The sequence below is a fragment of the Lissotriton vulgaris genome, chromosome 2_1 (assembly GCF_964263255.1).
Source record: "Lissotriton vulgaris chromosome 2_1, aLisVul1.2, whole genome shotgun sequence".
NCBI lineage: Eukaryota > Metazoa > Chordata > Amphibia > Caudata > Salamandridae > Lissotriton > Lissotriton vulgaris.
Genome location: NC_141687.1, coordinates 337251685 through 337267043, shown reverse-complemented (window position 1 = coordinate 337267043; position 15359 = coordinate 337251685). Strand labels below are relative to the sequence as shown.

At 48.3% G+C, this 15359-nt stretch overlaps 1 protein-coding gene across 4 annotated transcripts in view; it reads left to right on the top strand.

The window, feature by feature from the left end:
• Positions 1-15359, top strand: part of SSH2 (slingshot protein phosphatase 2) — a 710072-nt gene that overhangs the window by 686455 nt on the left and 8258 nt on the right. For all 4 annotated transcript variants that reach the window (XM_086955081.1, XM_086955083.1, XM_086955082.1 and 1 more), the window contains one exon: positions 12777-13599. In XM_086955081.1, the coding sequence (XP_086811207.1) occupies positions 12777-13599 (823 nt within the window). The remainder of the gene's footprint in view (positions 1-12776; positions 13600-15359) is intronic.

Genomic DNA, 15359 nt, shown 5'->3' with positions numbered 1-15359 from the left:
CCCGACTCCAAGCCTGCCAGAACGCGTCCGTGGCCTCCGCTAGAGGGTCCGGACTCCAGCTGTAAAACCGCGGCAGCTGGTGGTCGAGACGGGACGCAAAGAGGTCCACCGAGAAGGGGCCCCAGAGGGAGTGTAGCCACCGGAAGACTTCCGGATCCAGTTTCCACTGGCTGGCGTCCCTGAGATGTCGAGAGTGCCAATCCGCTACCTGATTGCACTGGCCTGGCAGATACTCCGCCGTCACCGCAATGTGACGAGACAGGCAATAATCCCAGAAGTCCTTCGCCAAGTCCGCCAAGGCGCGGGAACGAGGACCTCCTAGATGGTTCACATATCGAACCGCCGAAATATTGTCCATCCGTAACGGGACACAAGCCTTGACCGAATCTTTGGTCCAACAGCGAACTGCGAAGGAGCCCGCAAGGAGCTCCAAACAATTGATATGCAATTGTTGTTCTTCTGACGACCAGGCGCCGCCGGTGGAAAAATCCCCGCACCGGGCGCCCCAGCCCGACCTGCTGGCGTCGGACTCTATGATCAGGTCCGGAGCCGAACCGAAGATCGCTCGACCATTCCATGCCTCCATGTGAGACAGCCACCATGACATCTCCTCCTTCACCTCGTCCGTGAGGGGAACCCACTGATCGTAACTCATCCCACGGTGCAGATGTTGCGCCTTCAAGCGCTGAAGAGCCCTGTAGTGCAGCGGGCCTGGGAAAATCGCCTGGATGGAGGACGAGAGAAGGCCCACCACCTTGGCGATATGACGCAGTGACGTACGATCCTTTGCGATCGTCTGCCGAAACAGGTGTCGTATCTTCGCGACCTTCCGACCCGGCAGGCTCAAGACCGCCTGCACCGAGTCCACCACGAAACCCAAAAAGGTGATCTGCTGAGTGGGAACCAAAACCGACTTGGAGCCGTTGATGACGAACCCTAGTCTCTGAAGCAGGCCGACAGCTTGACGCAGCTGGCCCGCAATCACCTCCGGGCACTGCCCCATGAGGAGGATGTTGTCTAAGTATACTAGCATCCGGACCCCCTGACTTCTGAGAAACTCCACCACCGGGTGGAGGACCTTCGTGAAGCACCACGGGGCCGAAGAAAGACCGAACGGCAGGGCGGTGAATTCGAACACCTTGTCGTCCCACAGGAATTGTAGGAAGCGACGATGAGGGGGGTGGATGGGAACGACCAAGTAGGCGTCCTTGAGATCCAGTCTCACCATCCAATCCCGAGGGAGGAGCACGTCTCGAAGGAGGTGGATCCCCTCCATCTTGAAGTGACGGTAGACCAACCACCCATTGAACTCTTTGAGATTGATCACAGGCCTCTTGCCCCCATCCGTCTTGTCTACTAAGAAGACGTTGCTGAGGAACCCATGTGGGTGGCTCGTTGCTAGACGGATGGCTCCCTTGCGCAGCAAGTCCGAGACCTCTCCGTCTATCAATCGCGCGTCGGATTCTGAAAAAACCATCGGGCGCGGGGGCCTCGCCTGAGTTGGCTGGTCGTAAAACTCGATATGGAAACCTCTTACAGTTTGCAAAACCCAAGCATCGGCAGTGAGTAATTCCCACTCCCCGTAAAAGCTTGCCAGCCGCCCCCCAATCGGAACCTGATCCAAGCAAAGTACACTTACCGGGGGCATTTCCCTGTCCGGAGTTCTTCTTGAACCCTCTGCCACAGAAAACCCTGTCTCCTGGTGGGGTAGAAGTTGGTGGAGTTGGCCGAGGTCTGGTATTGACCTCTTCCGGAGCCTTGTCCCTTGTTGTTGGTCTGCTGACCACGGCCGATCGCGCGGCCCCTACCGCGACCGGCCCCTCCAGAGAAACGCTGGTGGAACACCCTCTTGATGCTAGACTGGGCCTTGTCCAGCGACGTGAACGTATTCACAAACTTGCCCAGCTCGCGGATGAAAGGCTCGCCGAAGAGGCCACCCTGGGCCACAGCACCCGCCTCCGACGAGGCCAGGTCCCCCAGCTTCGGATCCAGCTTGATCAGGAGCGAACGCCGCCTCTCAGTGGACAGGGCACAGTTGGCGTTGCCCAAGAACACGATCACCCTCTGGGCCCAATTCGAGAGCACCTCCGGTGATATGGCGGTGCCATTCGCTCGAGCCTCCTCCGCCATGTCGAGGATCTTCGTGGCGGGCCCGACCGCATCCAACAATTTGTCCTGGCAGACCCGCCAGGACCGGTCAATCCCTTTCCTGGGGTCCTTCATAAACTTCGCCAAGAAGGTGGCCATCTTGGGGTCCAATTCCGGCGTCATGGCCACTTTCCCTTCCAAAGTTGGCAGAGGGCACTCCCCACGTAGGCAACCCCTCGCCTCCTTTTCTAGGGGCTTGCGCAGTCTGCCCGCAACAAACTTCGCCACCGTCTCCCCCGGAGCCCAGGCCGCGGATCGGGGGTGGACAATCTCGTCCGGGTCCAGCATGCCCGACTCATCCCGGGGCATCTCCTTGGCCGAAGGCGCCGGGAGCCAAGAGCGGGTCGACTCCCCGTCGTCATCCGTGTCCGGAGAGTCGTAGATCGGGGAGGCGGGCGCCGTAGTCACGTCGCCCGAAGTACTAGGGTCCACCAAGGGTGCAGGGGGCACCGCCGTCGCTTTAGCCAGGAAGGCGTCACGAAGACGCTCGAAAGCGCCCCTGTCCACGCCTTGGGCCTCCGATGAGGGCCCCTCCTTACAAGGCCTCTTCGGGGCGGGCGGCAACCCGCCGGACGTCCCCGGGAGTTCGGGGGACGGAGGTACATGCGCCGCTGCCAGCTTCGCGCACTCTTCCACGATGCGGGCGGAAAGGCGGTCCTCCATGGGCCCTACCACCTCCGTCACGCAGCGATAGATGGAATTGTCCACCGCCTGATAAAACTCGTCATCCTGCAGATAGGGGCAGGGTTCTTCTTCGTATTCCCCTTCCATCTCGGAACCAAGGGCAAATGCGGGGCACCCAGGAGGGCGGCAACCGAGAAAGTACTCGAATGTGGGCAGGCCAAGCGGCTGCGATCACGTTTTGGGCCAACTGACGTGGCAGGTGGGCTGCACCAACCCCCAAGCGCGCAGACCCTCCTCGCCGGGACCGGGTCTACGTACCCCCTCAAGCGCGCTAGGCCACACTCGGGTAAAGGTGCACAAAGGCCACCCGAAGGTGATTCACGCGGTCAGAGCCGCTATACAGACCCCAGCGGGCGTCAACGTGGGTAAATTACAGACCCGGGTCACCAGGTGTCAGATGGGTACGCGAGGGCTGGCTCCTGCGCAAGCAGACTCCACGGCGCGGCTCCTGGCACTGCGGAGGCGCGCCGAAGGGTCGGCGAGACGACAGGCCGCCCCCTTGCGGTCTATGTACACACCGCACACAAGTGGGAATAAAGTCGCGTAGGAACGAAGAACGTTCCCGCAACTGGGGACTCTGTAAGGGAATAAACCATGCAATGAGTCCCCCAAATGATCGTACACAAGACAATCAATCACAATGAAAAAGGGAAAAATATAGGAAAGCACTTATCTGGCTGCGGGAGCAGCGAAGAAAGAGGAGGAAGATGATGAGAAGTCCGGTTATATAGTGATGATGGACAGTGTGGAAGGACTATGGACTATTGTTATGCAAAGAGACTCTTGGGAGTTGTTGTTTGATTTGTTGAACATTACGTCAATGCTTTATGTTTAAAGCATTTTTTTGTTCTTATATCTTTTCCTAAGCTGCTGTGGAGTCTTTATGTTAATAAGGCGAAGGAAGATCTAGCATAATCTGAAGCCTCCGGTCCTGACATAGAATCTAGGTGGTTCTACAAGGGACAAACTGTGATCTGCCTTTGAGTTTGAACAGTATCCATGGGTAAATGGGTTGCTTTTCTACAAGAAAGTCAAGCTTCACTGCCTAAAGCAAACTTATGAATGTTCGCCGTATGATGCAAGGAGCAGGAACTTGAAGGCCTGGGGTTCACGTGCACCGTATCCTGTAAGCCAACAGAAGCATATACCACACAGTCCACTGGTAATGATGTAAGCTATTTACTAAAGTCAGGAGAAGTGTAAACCACATGGTCAAGCGCTGTGTACTATATCTGGAATCATAACAAACCATGTGTTGTGCAGCCTAGAGGCAGCCAAGAGAAGTGTAAATAACTCTGCCTAGTTTAGTGTTGTGAATATTTCCTGGAAGGCAAGAGAAGTATCAGCTGCTTATCATAGAAGTAATGTTGTGAAAGGCAAGAAGTATCAACATCACAGTTGATCCATAGGAAGATGCTCTGGAATTCCTAGAGTACAAGAACCTAATTGTAAGGACCCGATTCTTCCTTTGACTCGCTACTCCACTCTGTTTTTCTCTTCTGTGAGTGTAAGCACCTCGCAAAACCTTCAGATGTGTGGACTCTGTGTGGTGCCCACTTCGTTTTTCAGCTAAGTTCAATGGAGGAGAACTCTAAGCCTGGTCTCTGATCCGTATCCGCCTGCCAACCAGTGTGCAAGCACCTACAGTCTGGAGAAACCAGCACGAGTTCAGGAGCCTAGCTTGACTAGCATCTCGAGACCCATGGAGCTGCCTCGCGACAGCATAAGGGTGGAGGGCACTAACAAGTTGGACATAATATCAGCAAGGTGCATTTGAGGCATTTGGATGAGGCTTCAGCCTGGGGGGGATTCACCCTTACTACATCAGTGGTGAAGAACATTCCCCTTAGACCTGGCATTACATCCTAGCGGGAGCACCCTTGGTTGTACCACAGTCCCAACGACTGCCTCATTGTATCAATAGACCTAACCGTTCACCTGAGACATCAGTAACAGAGGTCACTTGCTTTCTCTGATTTGGATCATAAGGATCTGAGACGCCGGGCTGGTTTCTTAGTTCACCCGTGACCATTAACTGCCTAGAGCGGAGCAACTGCCAGAGCGCTAAGAGCAATGTAATGTAAGGAAATCAATTGTAATATTGAACTAAGTTGTTTCGAATACGATTTCCTCATTTCACCAGTCTAGAGAAAGGGTAGCAAAAAAAAGTTGTACCACAAAGTTAGACACTGTTGGATCTTTCCTCTGGAAAGATTACACACAGACAAGTCAAGATTTTCTGTAGCATTTAATTTACATTATTCAGTTATTTGGGGATATTTCTTTCTGACAGTTAATTTCTCTTACTGGGCAGTTCTCTTTATCAACTGTTAGATTGTTCGCCATGAGCTAGGTCTTGACTGCTCTACCTCTGGAGAGTTCTAAGCGCTAGAGTCCTGCGTAGCCTTTGCAGACCTAGGCCGCATGCCTGGGAACCAATAATGCGGTCTACCTGTAACATATTTGAAACTACTAGGTACGAGATGGCCCAGCCACCATTAACTGCATGACGTAGGGCTGTGACTGCAAACCTTCCCGGAAGGGCAAAAGAAGAATGAACTACAGGGCTTGGGAATAATTCTGATCTTTGCTTAGGCATCACGGAAAGTTTGAACTCTAAAGCTTATCCAAATAGGTTCCTGTCTGCGACTGCTAGCAGTAGGGCAGCAGCCGTCTGCTGTCCACAACACTCCCTTCCTTCCTGCTGTTTGAGCAGGGCCAGGGCCTCGCTGACTATCATTTAGTCACCAGTTCCCGTCAGAGCATATTGCAGACATGGCGGCCAACGAGATCCTTTGTATTTGGGTAGTTTGAGCTGAGCAGGTGTAAGGAATGGAGCTGTTGATGGAGACCCAGCTGGCGGAAATGCTGCCGCCTACCATTGTTTGTGCACAGATGGGCCGATGGGGTCCTGTGCAGTCGGAACTTTGGCGCTTCCTTTCAAGGTTGACCTGTGACGTGCGGAAATGGACTGGGACGTGGAGGCGAGCCAGGAAACCGGGGCACTGCTTTAACTCAAGTTGCAAGGAGTGTGTTGACTTTTGTAGGTAGATTGGGTGGTTGTGTGCATAATTATCAGCTGTGGGACCAGGGAACCTAAATTGGAATTCCACTGGAAGTGTAATTCAAGGCTCCTTGAGGATGGTGCATCCAAGCTATCCACGCTGTATGTAACAGGCTTGAACCTCGCTCGCGAGTTCTGTGCATGGTTGGAAAGCTTCCTATGCTTCCAGATCTGCTGCAGGTTTCAACGCACTTCCTTGTGTGAGAGGCAGCTTCTTTCTTAATCTCTATGGTCACCTTCTTGTGGGCAGCAGGTCCGAATTCGACTTCAGATTTTCAAGGGCTGTGTCCATTGGGTTTATTGTATAAAGATTTTTATTGTCTAATTGCAGTTCCTTTAGAAGCCGTTTAGTGGGTGGCTAGAAGGACTTGGTAACTCGACTCCATGAAGACTTCTACAGATAGGTATGCCAGCATGTCAGTCTGCTGAGAACACTCCTCCAGCAAGCTCGACTTACAGGCATGTCACTTTCTCCAATGTAACCATGAGCAGAATCAGAATTTTTTGTTTTACGTGTATGTCCCATTCCTAGAAGTTATGCTTTTTGTTTTTAATATTTTCGGCCATACGAGCCAGTCAATAACAGCCTCATTTTCTGAACATTGGTTTGCCTCATGACGTAGTAGGCTTTGTGTCTGCTTTGCTGTGTTTGATGTTGGTATTTCTTGATTGCTGTAGGAGTCTGTTGTGCAGGGACCATCAATATCCTTTGCAATTGGGACCTACGGCGCGAAGGTTTGGAAGCCAGCTCACACCACGCGTGGCTCAGCTTTCTGTACATAATCTGGTACATCAGAGTTGTCACCTTGGAGACATTTGAGAAGGATGTACCAGGCCTTGGGCGGTGTCCATCATTGTCGGAGCTTGCTTGGGATTCCAAGAAGAATTGATGGCAAAGAACACACTGTCACGATGCTGTTCAGAGCCTACTTGGAAATGAACAAGTTCAGAAAGAAAAGGCTGTATGAAGAGCGAGATCGGGTGCGCAAATGTGCGAGCAGGTGTGGGAAAGTTAAGAATAAAGGAGCGAAAGATTCCAGTCCTGCAGCGGCAGGAACTTCTTCCAATGACACCATATGCATGCTGCAGGAGACACCACCTAGGCATAGCGCCCGAGGGTTGTGACGTACGTGGTGTTGTGCAAAGCATACTCCATATTGCAGTTTATGCAAACGGTAACCTTAAGGTTGAATTTCTATACTATATTCCAGACTTCTTAAGCATGAGATTATTTAAAACGCAAAAACTCTAGAAATGAGAATTTATTATACAAATGATTCTTAGAAGCATTTGATTGCACATACGCAGTATGATAATTGTGGAGTTTTGGCCAGACTCGAGACGATGTGGACGAGACTGTCGGGTAAGGTGCTGCTGTAAATAGTCCTCTTCCTTTCTCCTGGCTGTGGAGCTAGAACATGCTTCTGAATTCAGCAAGTAAGATAGCCCTGTGGGTAAATGACCCTGTTTCACAAGTCTCTGTTCCATCTGTAGGCCACAGGTGGGAATGCTTACTGACCCCGATTCAACTTCTCATTCATCTTCGATTGATTAAATGAGCCTGGTGGAGTTGTGGGCCAAGGCTGCAAGAAGCTGTCGCTCCGCCTTTCATCCCGTTCTCTGTACACCGTGCTCCTGGCTTCTTGTGTCTTCTGTTGCTGGCCCGTAGACGCCCGGGAAGGGTTGGGCAGGAAGAGCGTGCAACAAAAGCTGTCGGAGTGTGTACGTGACTGCTCGCGCCCTTTGTACCTGCGCGAGTAACTGAGCCCCTGCTGAAGGCGGGTGAGGTAATAATGCCCTCAGGGCACCAAGGAGCCAATTCCCAGAAGCGCAGCGCACTGCCAGCTACGCCAGGCGCGGAGGGCACACGCTTCTGCCAAAATGGATGCCCCTGGACTGCCGTGACCTGCTTTACTGTGTGAGGTGCCATGCATGCACGACCCGGGCACAGACCGGGTAGCTTCTTAGTCGACCATCAGGAAAGGCCTTTGACTTGAGCTCTCGCCTGGAGCAGGAAAACATGATGCAGGAGGGGATTAACCTCTAAATGGCAAGCGGCCTTTCTTTGACTGTCAAGGGCATACTTATAAGCGATCATTCACTTCCCTGTATTAGAATGGAAAATGTGGTGCCTGAAAGCCAGGCGCGTTTCCTTTCTTTGGATACTTGCTGTCAAGTTGTCTATCCAGTGCTCCCTTACTGCAGTGATGACCTCTGGCTACCAAGAATTGTTTTGGTTTGACGTTTCTGCTTTGTGCTGCCAAAGAAAGAGCTAGCTTGCACGTTGTTGCTGGGTGTTGATTTGGGAGTATGGTGTGTGCTCCTCCTGGTGGAGATGAATGGAAGTGCAGGATATTTGGAACGCAATCCGTAATTTACACGTTGCTTCTTCTGCATTTGTAAAAGTGGATGGAGAAGGGGTTTAAGAGGCTGCTTTTTGTGTGTGGGTATATCTTACCCACACTTTATCGGTGGCTTGACCTCGTGGCAACACGCGCAATTGTTAATATAGAAAAGCAGCGTGACTCGTTTGACGCTCTCTGGCAGCACATGAGTTGTGACATGCTCGTGAGTTGGGTATTATCAGTACCAGGAACAGAATTTTCCCACTGGCTTCCACTTCTTTGATTGTCTCTCCTGCTAAGTTACATTCAGAACTCGAAAAGCACTTCCCCTAAACACGCGAAAGAGTTGTGCTTGATAAAGTGGAAAAGCTAATGTTCGAATTTGAATGCCATGGTTCAAAAGTGAAACACCATAGGGTCTTGACTCGTTACTCAGCGCGGCTGAGCCAAACTGAACTAGAAAACAACACAAGCGCCACTGCTGAGAAAAGCAATTGACAAACAAGGATAAGTCTAAGTGGATGTTTAGAATGAAGCATAAACAACCTGCAAAATCATTCCTGGCAACTAGGAATTTATTCCTCTTTCAAAAATCATTTTTGTTATTAGAAACACATTGTTTTTTAGTGCATGGAAAAAACGACAATTTTTTATATATATATGTACAGTGAACAAAAATAACATATAAGAAACTATTTACACACTCCCAACATACATGGCCTTCCAATCATACAAAACACATGCATACACAATAATCAGTAAAACAATGCAAACAACAACTAGATACAACAAGGAAAAAAGAGAAAAAAAGAACATGAAACCACGTATCGGTCATCAATCAGTTGGATGAATCCCTTGGCGTTTTTTAGATATTTCTAAAGTCTTTTCAACTTAATCTCTGAACAAGAGTCCACTTAATAGAAAGGTGGTGCACAAACTTGCTTGTAACGCAAAAGATGCAGACCAGATACGTGGGAAAGGTGGTCGACGCGTTTCGAACCCTTATGATTGATGGGGTTCTCCTCAGGACCTACACTGGTTCTGTGGAAACAATCAGAAATGGGGTGCTTAGTGCAACAAACTAGTTGGGAATGAGAGACACTCCCCCTGAGTGCGACCAAAGCCTACCTTTAGCTATTGAACCAGAATAACCAAATTCAAAACTGGAAAGATCAAGGCAGAGATATTTCAAAGGTTTCACCGTGGAGTGCATACAGGGGCTGTGAAAAGAAGAAATAAAACAAGCGCGCTTAGTTTCAAACCTGCAAAACGCCTTCTAAGTGGGAAGCGCTTTGGGGAGTGATTACCTGCACTAACGTCGGCGGCTGTCTTGACGTCTAGTCCATGCTTCTCATTTTGTCGCGGAGCGGGCTTGTTTTTTCGCCTCTGCTTCGCTGTCAAAAAGAGGGACCGGCGGTTAGGTTTGTGATGAGGCTTGCATAGTTGGATCAAGACGGACATCGTATGAATTACGTACCGGGTTGGGCAACGGGTCCTTCGTCCTCGGAGTCGTGCTGCAGAATGAATCAGAGCTGCAGAGCGGTCAGGACTGGTACTTTCTGGTTGGTGTGGCTCTCAGAGACTTCTGGGACTTGTAGTTCACTCCAGATGGGAGTGACAGTAGAGACTGTATTCTCGTGGACTATTAACCTGAGCGGGTCAAGTGTTGGTTTTGTAGATCTCTGACATCTCATTTAACCCTCGCAAGGCGGTGTTAAACTTCATTATCAGTAACGCCTCCCGTTGGGCTAATTTGGCATCCAAATCGCCGCCCCTTGGATCTTTTTCAATTTTGGACAAAACTGTCCATCTTAGGTCGGACTGCTTATGTTTCATATTTGTCCAGTGGTTGACTAATGGGGCATTTTCTACTCCTCTCCTTATCCGGGATTTGTGCTGAGTGATCCTGCTCCTCACTTCTTGTGTGGTCTTGCCTATGTAAACCAAAGGGCACGGGCAGACGATTGCATAGACGACATTTTTAGTTTTGCAATTTGTAAATGTGTCGTGCTTCCAATGGATGTTTTCAAATGTGAAGACGGAGTCCTCAATGGTTTCATTGCAGCATATGCATGTTCCGCATTTATGGTGGCCTTTGGTGGGAGGTAGTCCAAAGAGGCTTTGTAGTGTAGGCGCTTTGACCGACGGGAGGGCAGCCCTTATGATGTGGTTAGCTATGCTTTTTTCTTTTTTGAATGCAAACAACGGCGGGGCTGATAGATCTTCATGCAGGTTTTTGAGTAGATGCCAATTGGACAGAATCAATTTTTTATATTGATTTGCTGCTGGGCAAAAGGTGGTGACGCATACCATTCTTCTGAAGAATGGTACGACACATTTACAAATTGCAAAACTAAAAATGTCGTCAAAATTGAAAAAGATCCAAGGGGCGGTGATTTGGATGCCAAATTAGCCCAACGGGAGGCGTTACTGATAATGAAGTTTAACACCGCCTTGCGAGGGTTAAATGAGATGTCAGAGATCTACAAAACCAACACTTGACCCGCTCAGGTTAATAGTCCACGAGAATACAGTCTCTACTGTCACTCCCATCTGGAGTGAACTACAAGTCCCAGAAGTCTCTGAGAGCCACACCAACCAGGAAGTACCAGTCCTGACCGCTCTGCAGCTCTGATTCATTCTGCAGCACGACTCCGAGGACGAAGGACCCGTTGCCCAACCCGGTACGTAATTCATACGATGTCCGTCTTGATCCAACTATGCAAGCCTCATCACAAACCTAACCGCCGGTCCCTCTTTTTGACAGCTAAGCAGAGGCGAAAAAACAAGCCCGCTCCGCGACAAAATGAGAAGCATGGACTAGACGTCAAGACAGCCGCCGACGTTAGTGCAGGTAATCACTCCCCAAAGCGCTTCCCACTTAGAAGGCGTTTTGCAGGTTTGAAACTAAGCGCGCTTGTTTTATTTCTTCTTTTCACAGCCCCTGTATGCACTCCACGGTGAAACCTTTGAAATATCTCTGCCTTAATCTTTCCAGTTTTGAATTTGGTTATTCTGGTTCAATAGCTAAAGGTAGGCTTTGGTCGCACTCAGGGGGAGTGTCTCTCATTCCCAACTAGTTTGTTGCACTAAGCACCCCATTTCTGATTGTTTCCACAGAACCAGTGTAGGTCCTGAGGAGAACCCCATCAATCATAAGGGTTCGAAACGCGTCGACCACCTTTCCCACGTATCTGGTCTGCATCTTTTGCGTTACAAGCAAGTTTGTGCACCACCTTTCTATTAAGTGGACTCTCGTTCAGAGATTAAGTTGAAAAGACTTTAGAAATATCTAAAAAACGCCAAGGGATTCATCCAACTGATTGATGACCGATACGTGGTTTCATGTTCTTTTTTCTCTTTTTTCCTTGTTGTATCTAGTTGTTGTTTGCATTGTTTTACTGATTATTGTGTATGCATGTGTTTTGTATGATTGGAAGGCCATGTATGTTGGGAGTGTGTAAATAGTTTCTTATGTTATTTTTGTTCACTGTACATATATATATAAAAAATTGTCGTTTTTTCCATGCACTAAAAAACAATGTGTTTCTAATAACAAAAATGATTTTTGAAAGAGGAATAAATTCCTAGTTGCCAAATGATTTTGCCGGTTGTTTATGCTTCATTCTAAACATCCACTTAGACTTATCCTTGTTTGTCAATTGCTTTTCTCGGCAGTGGCGCGTGTGTTGTTTTCTGGTTCAAAAGTGAACAGCTTGGTTGCTAGAGTACAAGTTTGTGGGTCATTTAAGATACGTTTTCTTTCAGGTTCTTTTTGGATGCTTTAAAAGACAGGTTGCTAGGGCCTCATCTGCACTTGCCTGCGTAATGCTGGTCTGTGGACCTTGTGCTGTTGGCATGCATGTCCTCTGTGTGAAATGTTTTGCTCTGCCTCCTCTTCTGACTCGCAAATGAAAGGTAGAGAAATGGGCGTTGTCTTTGTGCCCAAAGAACAGCGCTGTATACTGTTCTCAACTACTGTGTCTCATGTGGGTAGATTAACTGTTTTTTTGCATTTAGTTTTTTTCGTTTTGTTTCTTGCCTTGTAAATGCAGTATTGCAATCATCAGAATGCAAAGAAAAAATAAAATTGGATGAACTATCCTCACCAGAAATGAAATGGCTTAATTGCATGAAAGCAATTTCAGCCGATGCAGAACATGGCTGCTTGGCTACTGAGATGGGTGACATCACTGCTATCCTTTTCAATCTGCCATACTTCTACATTGAGTATGTCATCCTTAATGGTCTAAAAGGCTCAGCAGGAACTAGTCCATGATATACAGGGGCTACTAGACTCGTTGTGCGATTAGTTATGCGCTCAGTCCTTAAATCCATGTTAGACACATTGAGAAATCTTCAAGAATAAAGAAGAGCATGGTCTTATGAGGCTGCATTTCTTGGTTTATGGATTCAACATCGCAGCTGAATGTAGTAGAAGCTAGTCCTAACTGTGCAGGTGTCTTATCAGTTGTTTTGAATCTCTCATTGTGTTTAGAAGCATGGCTTTAATAAACTTTATTACTTTTTTTCAGTAAGCAGCGACACAACAAGCTCTGGCGCTCACACTCTGACAGCGACCTTTCCGACCACCATGAGCCAATCTGCAAGACTGGGATGGAGCTGAGCCGGAAGGACATCACTTCTTCAGCAGAGCAGCTAACGGACATGCGGTGCTCGGACATGAACCATGCCTTCTCACGACCAGAGCCACAAAACCATGAGGATGCTATCATGGTGGATGTGTGCACCAAAGGCCATACAAGTCTCGAGATCATGGGCCGAGACCTCAACGCTGGGCAGCTCGAGGACATCTTGAACCTCAACACCATCAATGGTTGCCCAGTTGGCTGCTGCCTGAATGATTCACAGCTCTTCCTGGACAACTGCCGACCGGAACCCAGCTGTGATGCCCTTAGTCTAACTGCAGACTCGTTTTCTATGGACACAGACCTGCTTGAGCTGAGGGTAGAAGATGTTGAGAAGGATGCACTAAAGAACGATGTGGAGTGCCACCTATTGCCAATGGAGGAGCTGGCCTCCCGCCTGCAGGAGTTACCAGCTTCTCCAGAACTGATCTCCCCCGACTGTCAGAGTGACCAGGCTGAGCCAGGCACAGACCGCATTGACTTCTTCAGTGCTCTGGAAAAGTTTGTAGAGTTGTCTCAGGACAGCCGCTGCCGCGTCAGCCTCCACGGCCGAATAGAAGAGCCCAGCAACAGTAGAAATGGAGCCCCAAGGGGCCTGGCATCTGAGGGCACTCCATCTGAGATGGCAACTGAGATACAGAGAAGCAGCTCCCAAGGCAGCTCTCCACAGACATCTGAGGATTCTTTAACCGATGAAGATCAAACCAAGGTATTGATAGAACCGAGACAGGATTGGGTTTGTCTGGAAGAATTCTGAGGTCCTGATCCTTTAACCATAAGTTTAACCAGCTTGTGCCAGGCTTAGATCTTTAGTGACTTTCCATCAACATTAGCTACTTTCACTTCTTTGGGAAAGGTTGCATGGTATAGATTGCCTTTGCTGCAGAGACCTATGTCAGCAGCTGATCGCAACTGTTGATAATATGTGGGTTGGCTTAGCCTTTTATACTTATGAGAGCCATAGGATTTTGTCTAGATTTCAGTAATGCATATATGCAGCCAGTTCCTATCACAGTACAGTGTAAACTATTATCTTGGTATTTAATAATCACACTTACAATTGCAATATTGAGGTGAATCTTAAGAACGCTATGTATTTAAGAGCCTAGATTCCAGTTTTTTGTGTGAGATGGGGAAATTATAATTGTTTTATTATGGGAAGTGCTGTCTTTCAAATGGGATACGGGCAAGTTTGCTGTTGAGGCTTCTAGTTTATTTATTTATAAAGTTTTGTATAGCGCGAGCAAGATCCAGATGGGCTTCACAATTTGTAATGTCGGAGATACGATAGGGGGAAATAAAAATAGTTTGAGAATGCATGCAAGGATCAGTAAAGAGGTGGTATCAAATAACATCACATTTAGATAATAAAAAAAGAGTGCTAGGAGAAGAACAAACATAACATGGTAGTATAACCAAACAACTCTGTGCTTCAGAAGTGATAGACTCGTATAGTAGTTAATCCAAGGGCGGTGAGTGAGACAGACAAGCCATGGTCATTTAAGGCAAGAGCTTATTCATAAGGATTATTTTCACTTCATTTTTGAAAGAAGCTGTTGATGAGATTCTGCAGACTTCCGTTGGGAGAGAGTTCCATATCTTTGGGGCGGAACCTGAGAAAGCTCTGTGCTACATTCTCTTTTTGCGGAAAATCTTTGATTTCAAAAGGAAAGAGTTTGCACTTCTTAATGGTCTGCCCCCTCCTGATAGTTCTAGCTTTTGCGCCAGATAACGGGGGTATTGGGATTGAGGGCTTTGTGAGTCATGCAGGCAATCTTTAGTTGTACTCTTGATTCAGATGGCAAACAATTGAGGGATTTTAGCGGTGGGGAAATGTGAGCATTTCTCTTTGTACCTGTAATCAGCCTGGCTGCGGCATTCAAGGAAATTCTTAGTGGTGCCAAGGTATATTTGGGAAGGCCACAGATGGTAGCACTGCCATTGTCTAGCCTTGGTAAAACAAGCACTTGAACACCTACATGAGGTCATCTTGCATACCTTACTGATATGATTCTTCAGGTTTGTGTCTAGGGTGATTCCGAGAGATTTGGCTAAATCAATGATATGAGGAAAGCAGTTGAAGGCTGTGAGGAGTTTCAACCAGCGGTCTATCTTGGGGGTGTGATTACGCAGAGATAAGAGAAGGAATTCAGTTTTGGAGGTGTTGAGCAGTAGATGGTTCTCAGTTAGCCAGTTTTGAGTATTTGTCAGGGTAGAATTGAGTGAGGTGAAATGTTCAGGGGAGGTGATATTCAGTTAAAGTTGTGTGTCATCTGCATACATTTGAAAAAGAGTGTTCATGGAATTTAGTGCATTTGCTAAAGGTTGTTTGAATATGATAAAGAGTATGGGAGATAAGGCAGACCCTTGTGGGACGCCCCAGGGAAACTGTAGAGTGCTGGATAAGGATTTTTGGTAGTTCTGCACGAGATGCCAAGGACTTAATAGAACTGAAAGGCAATATTTAAT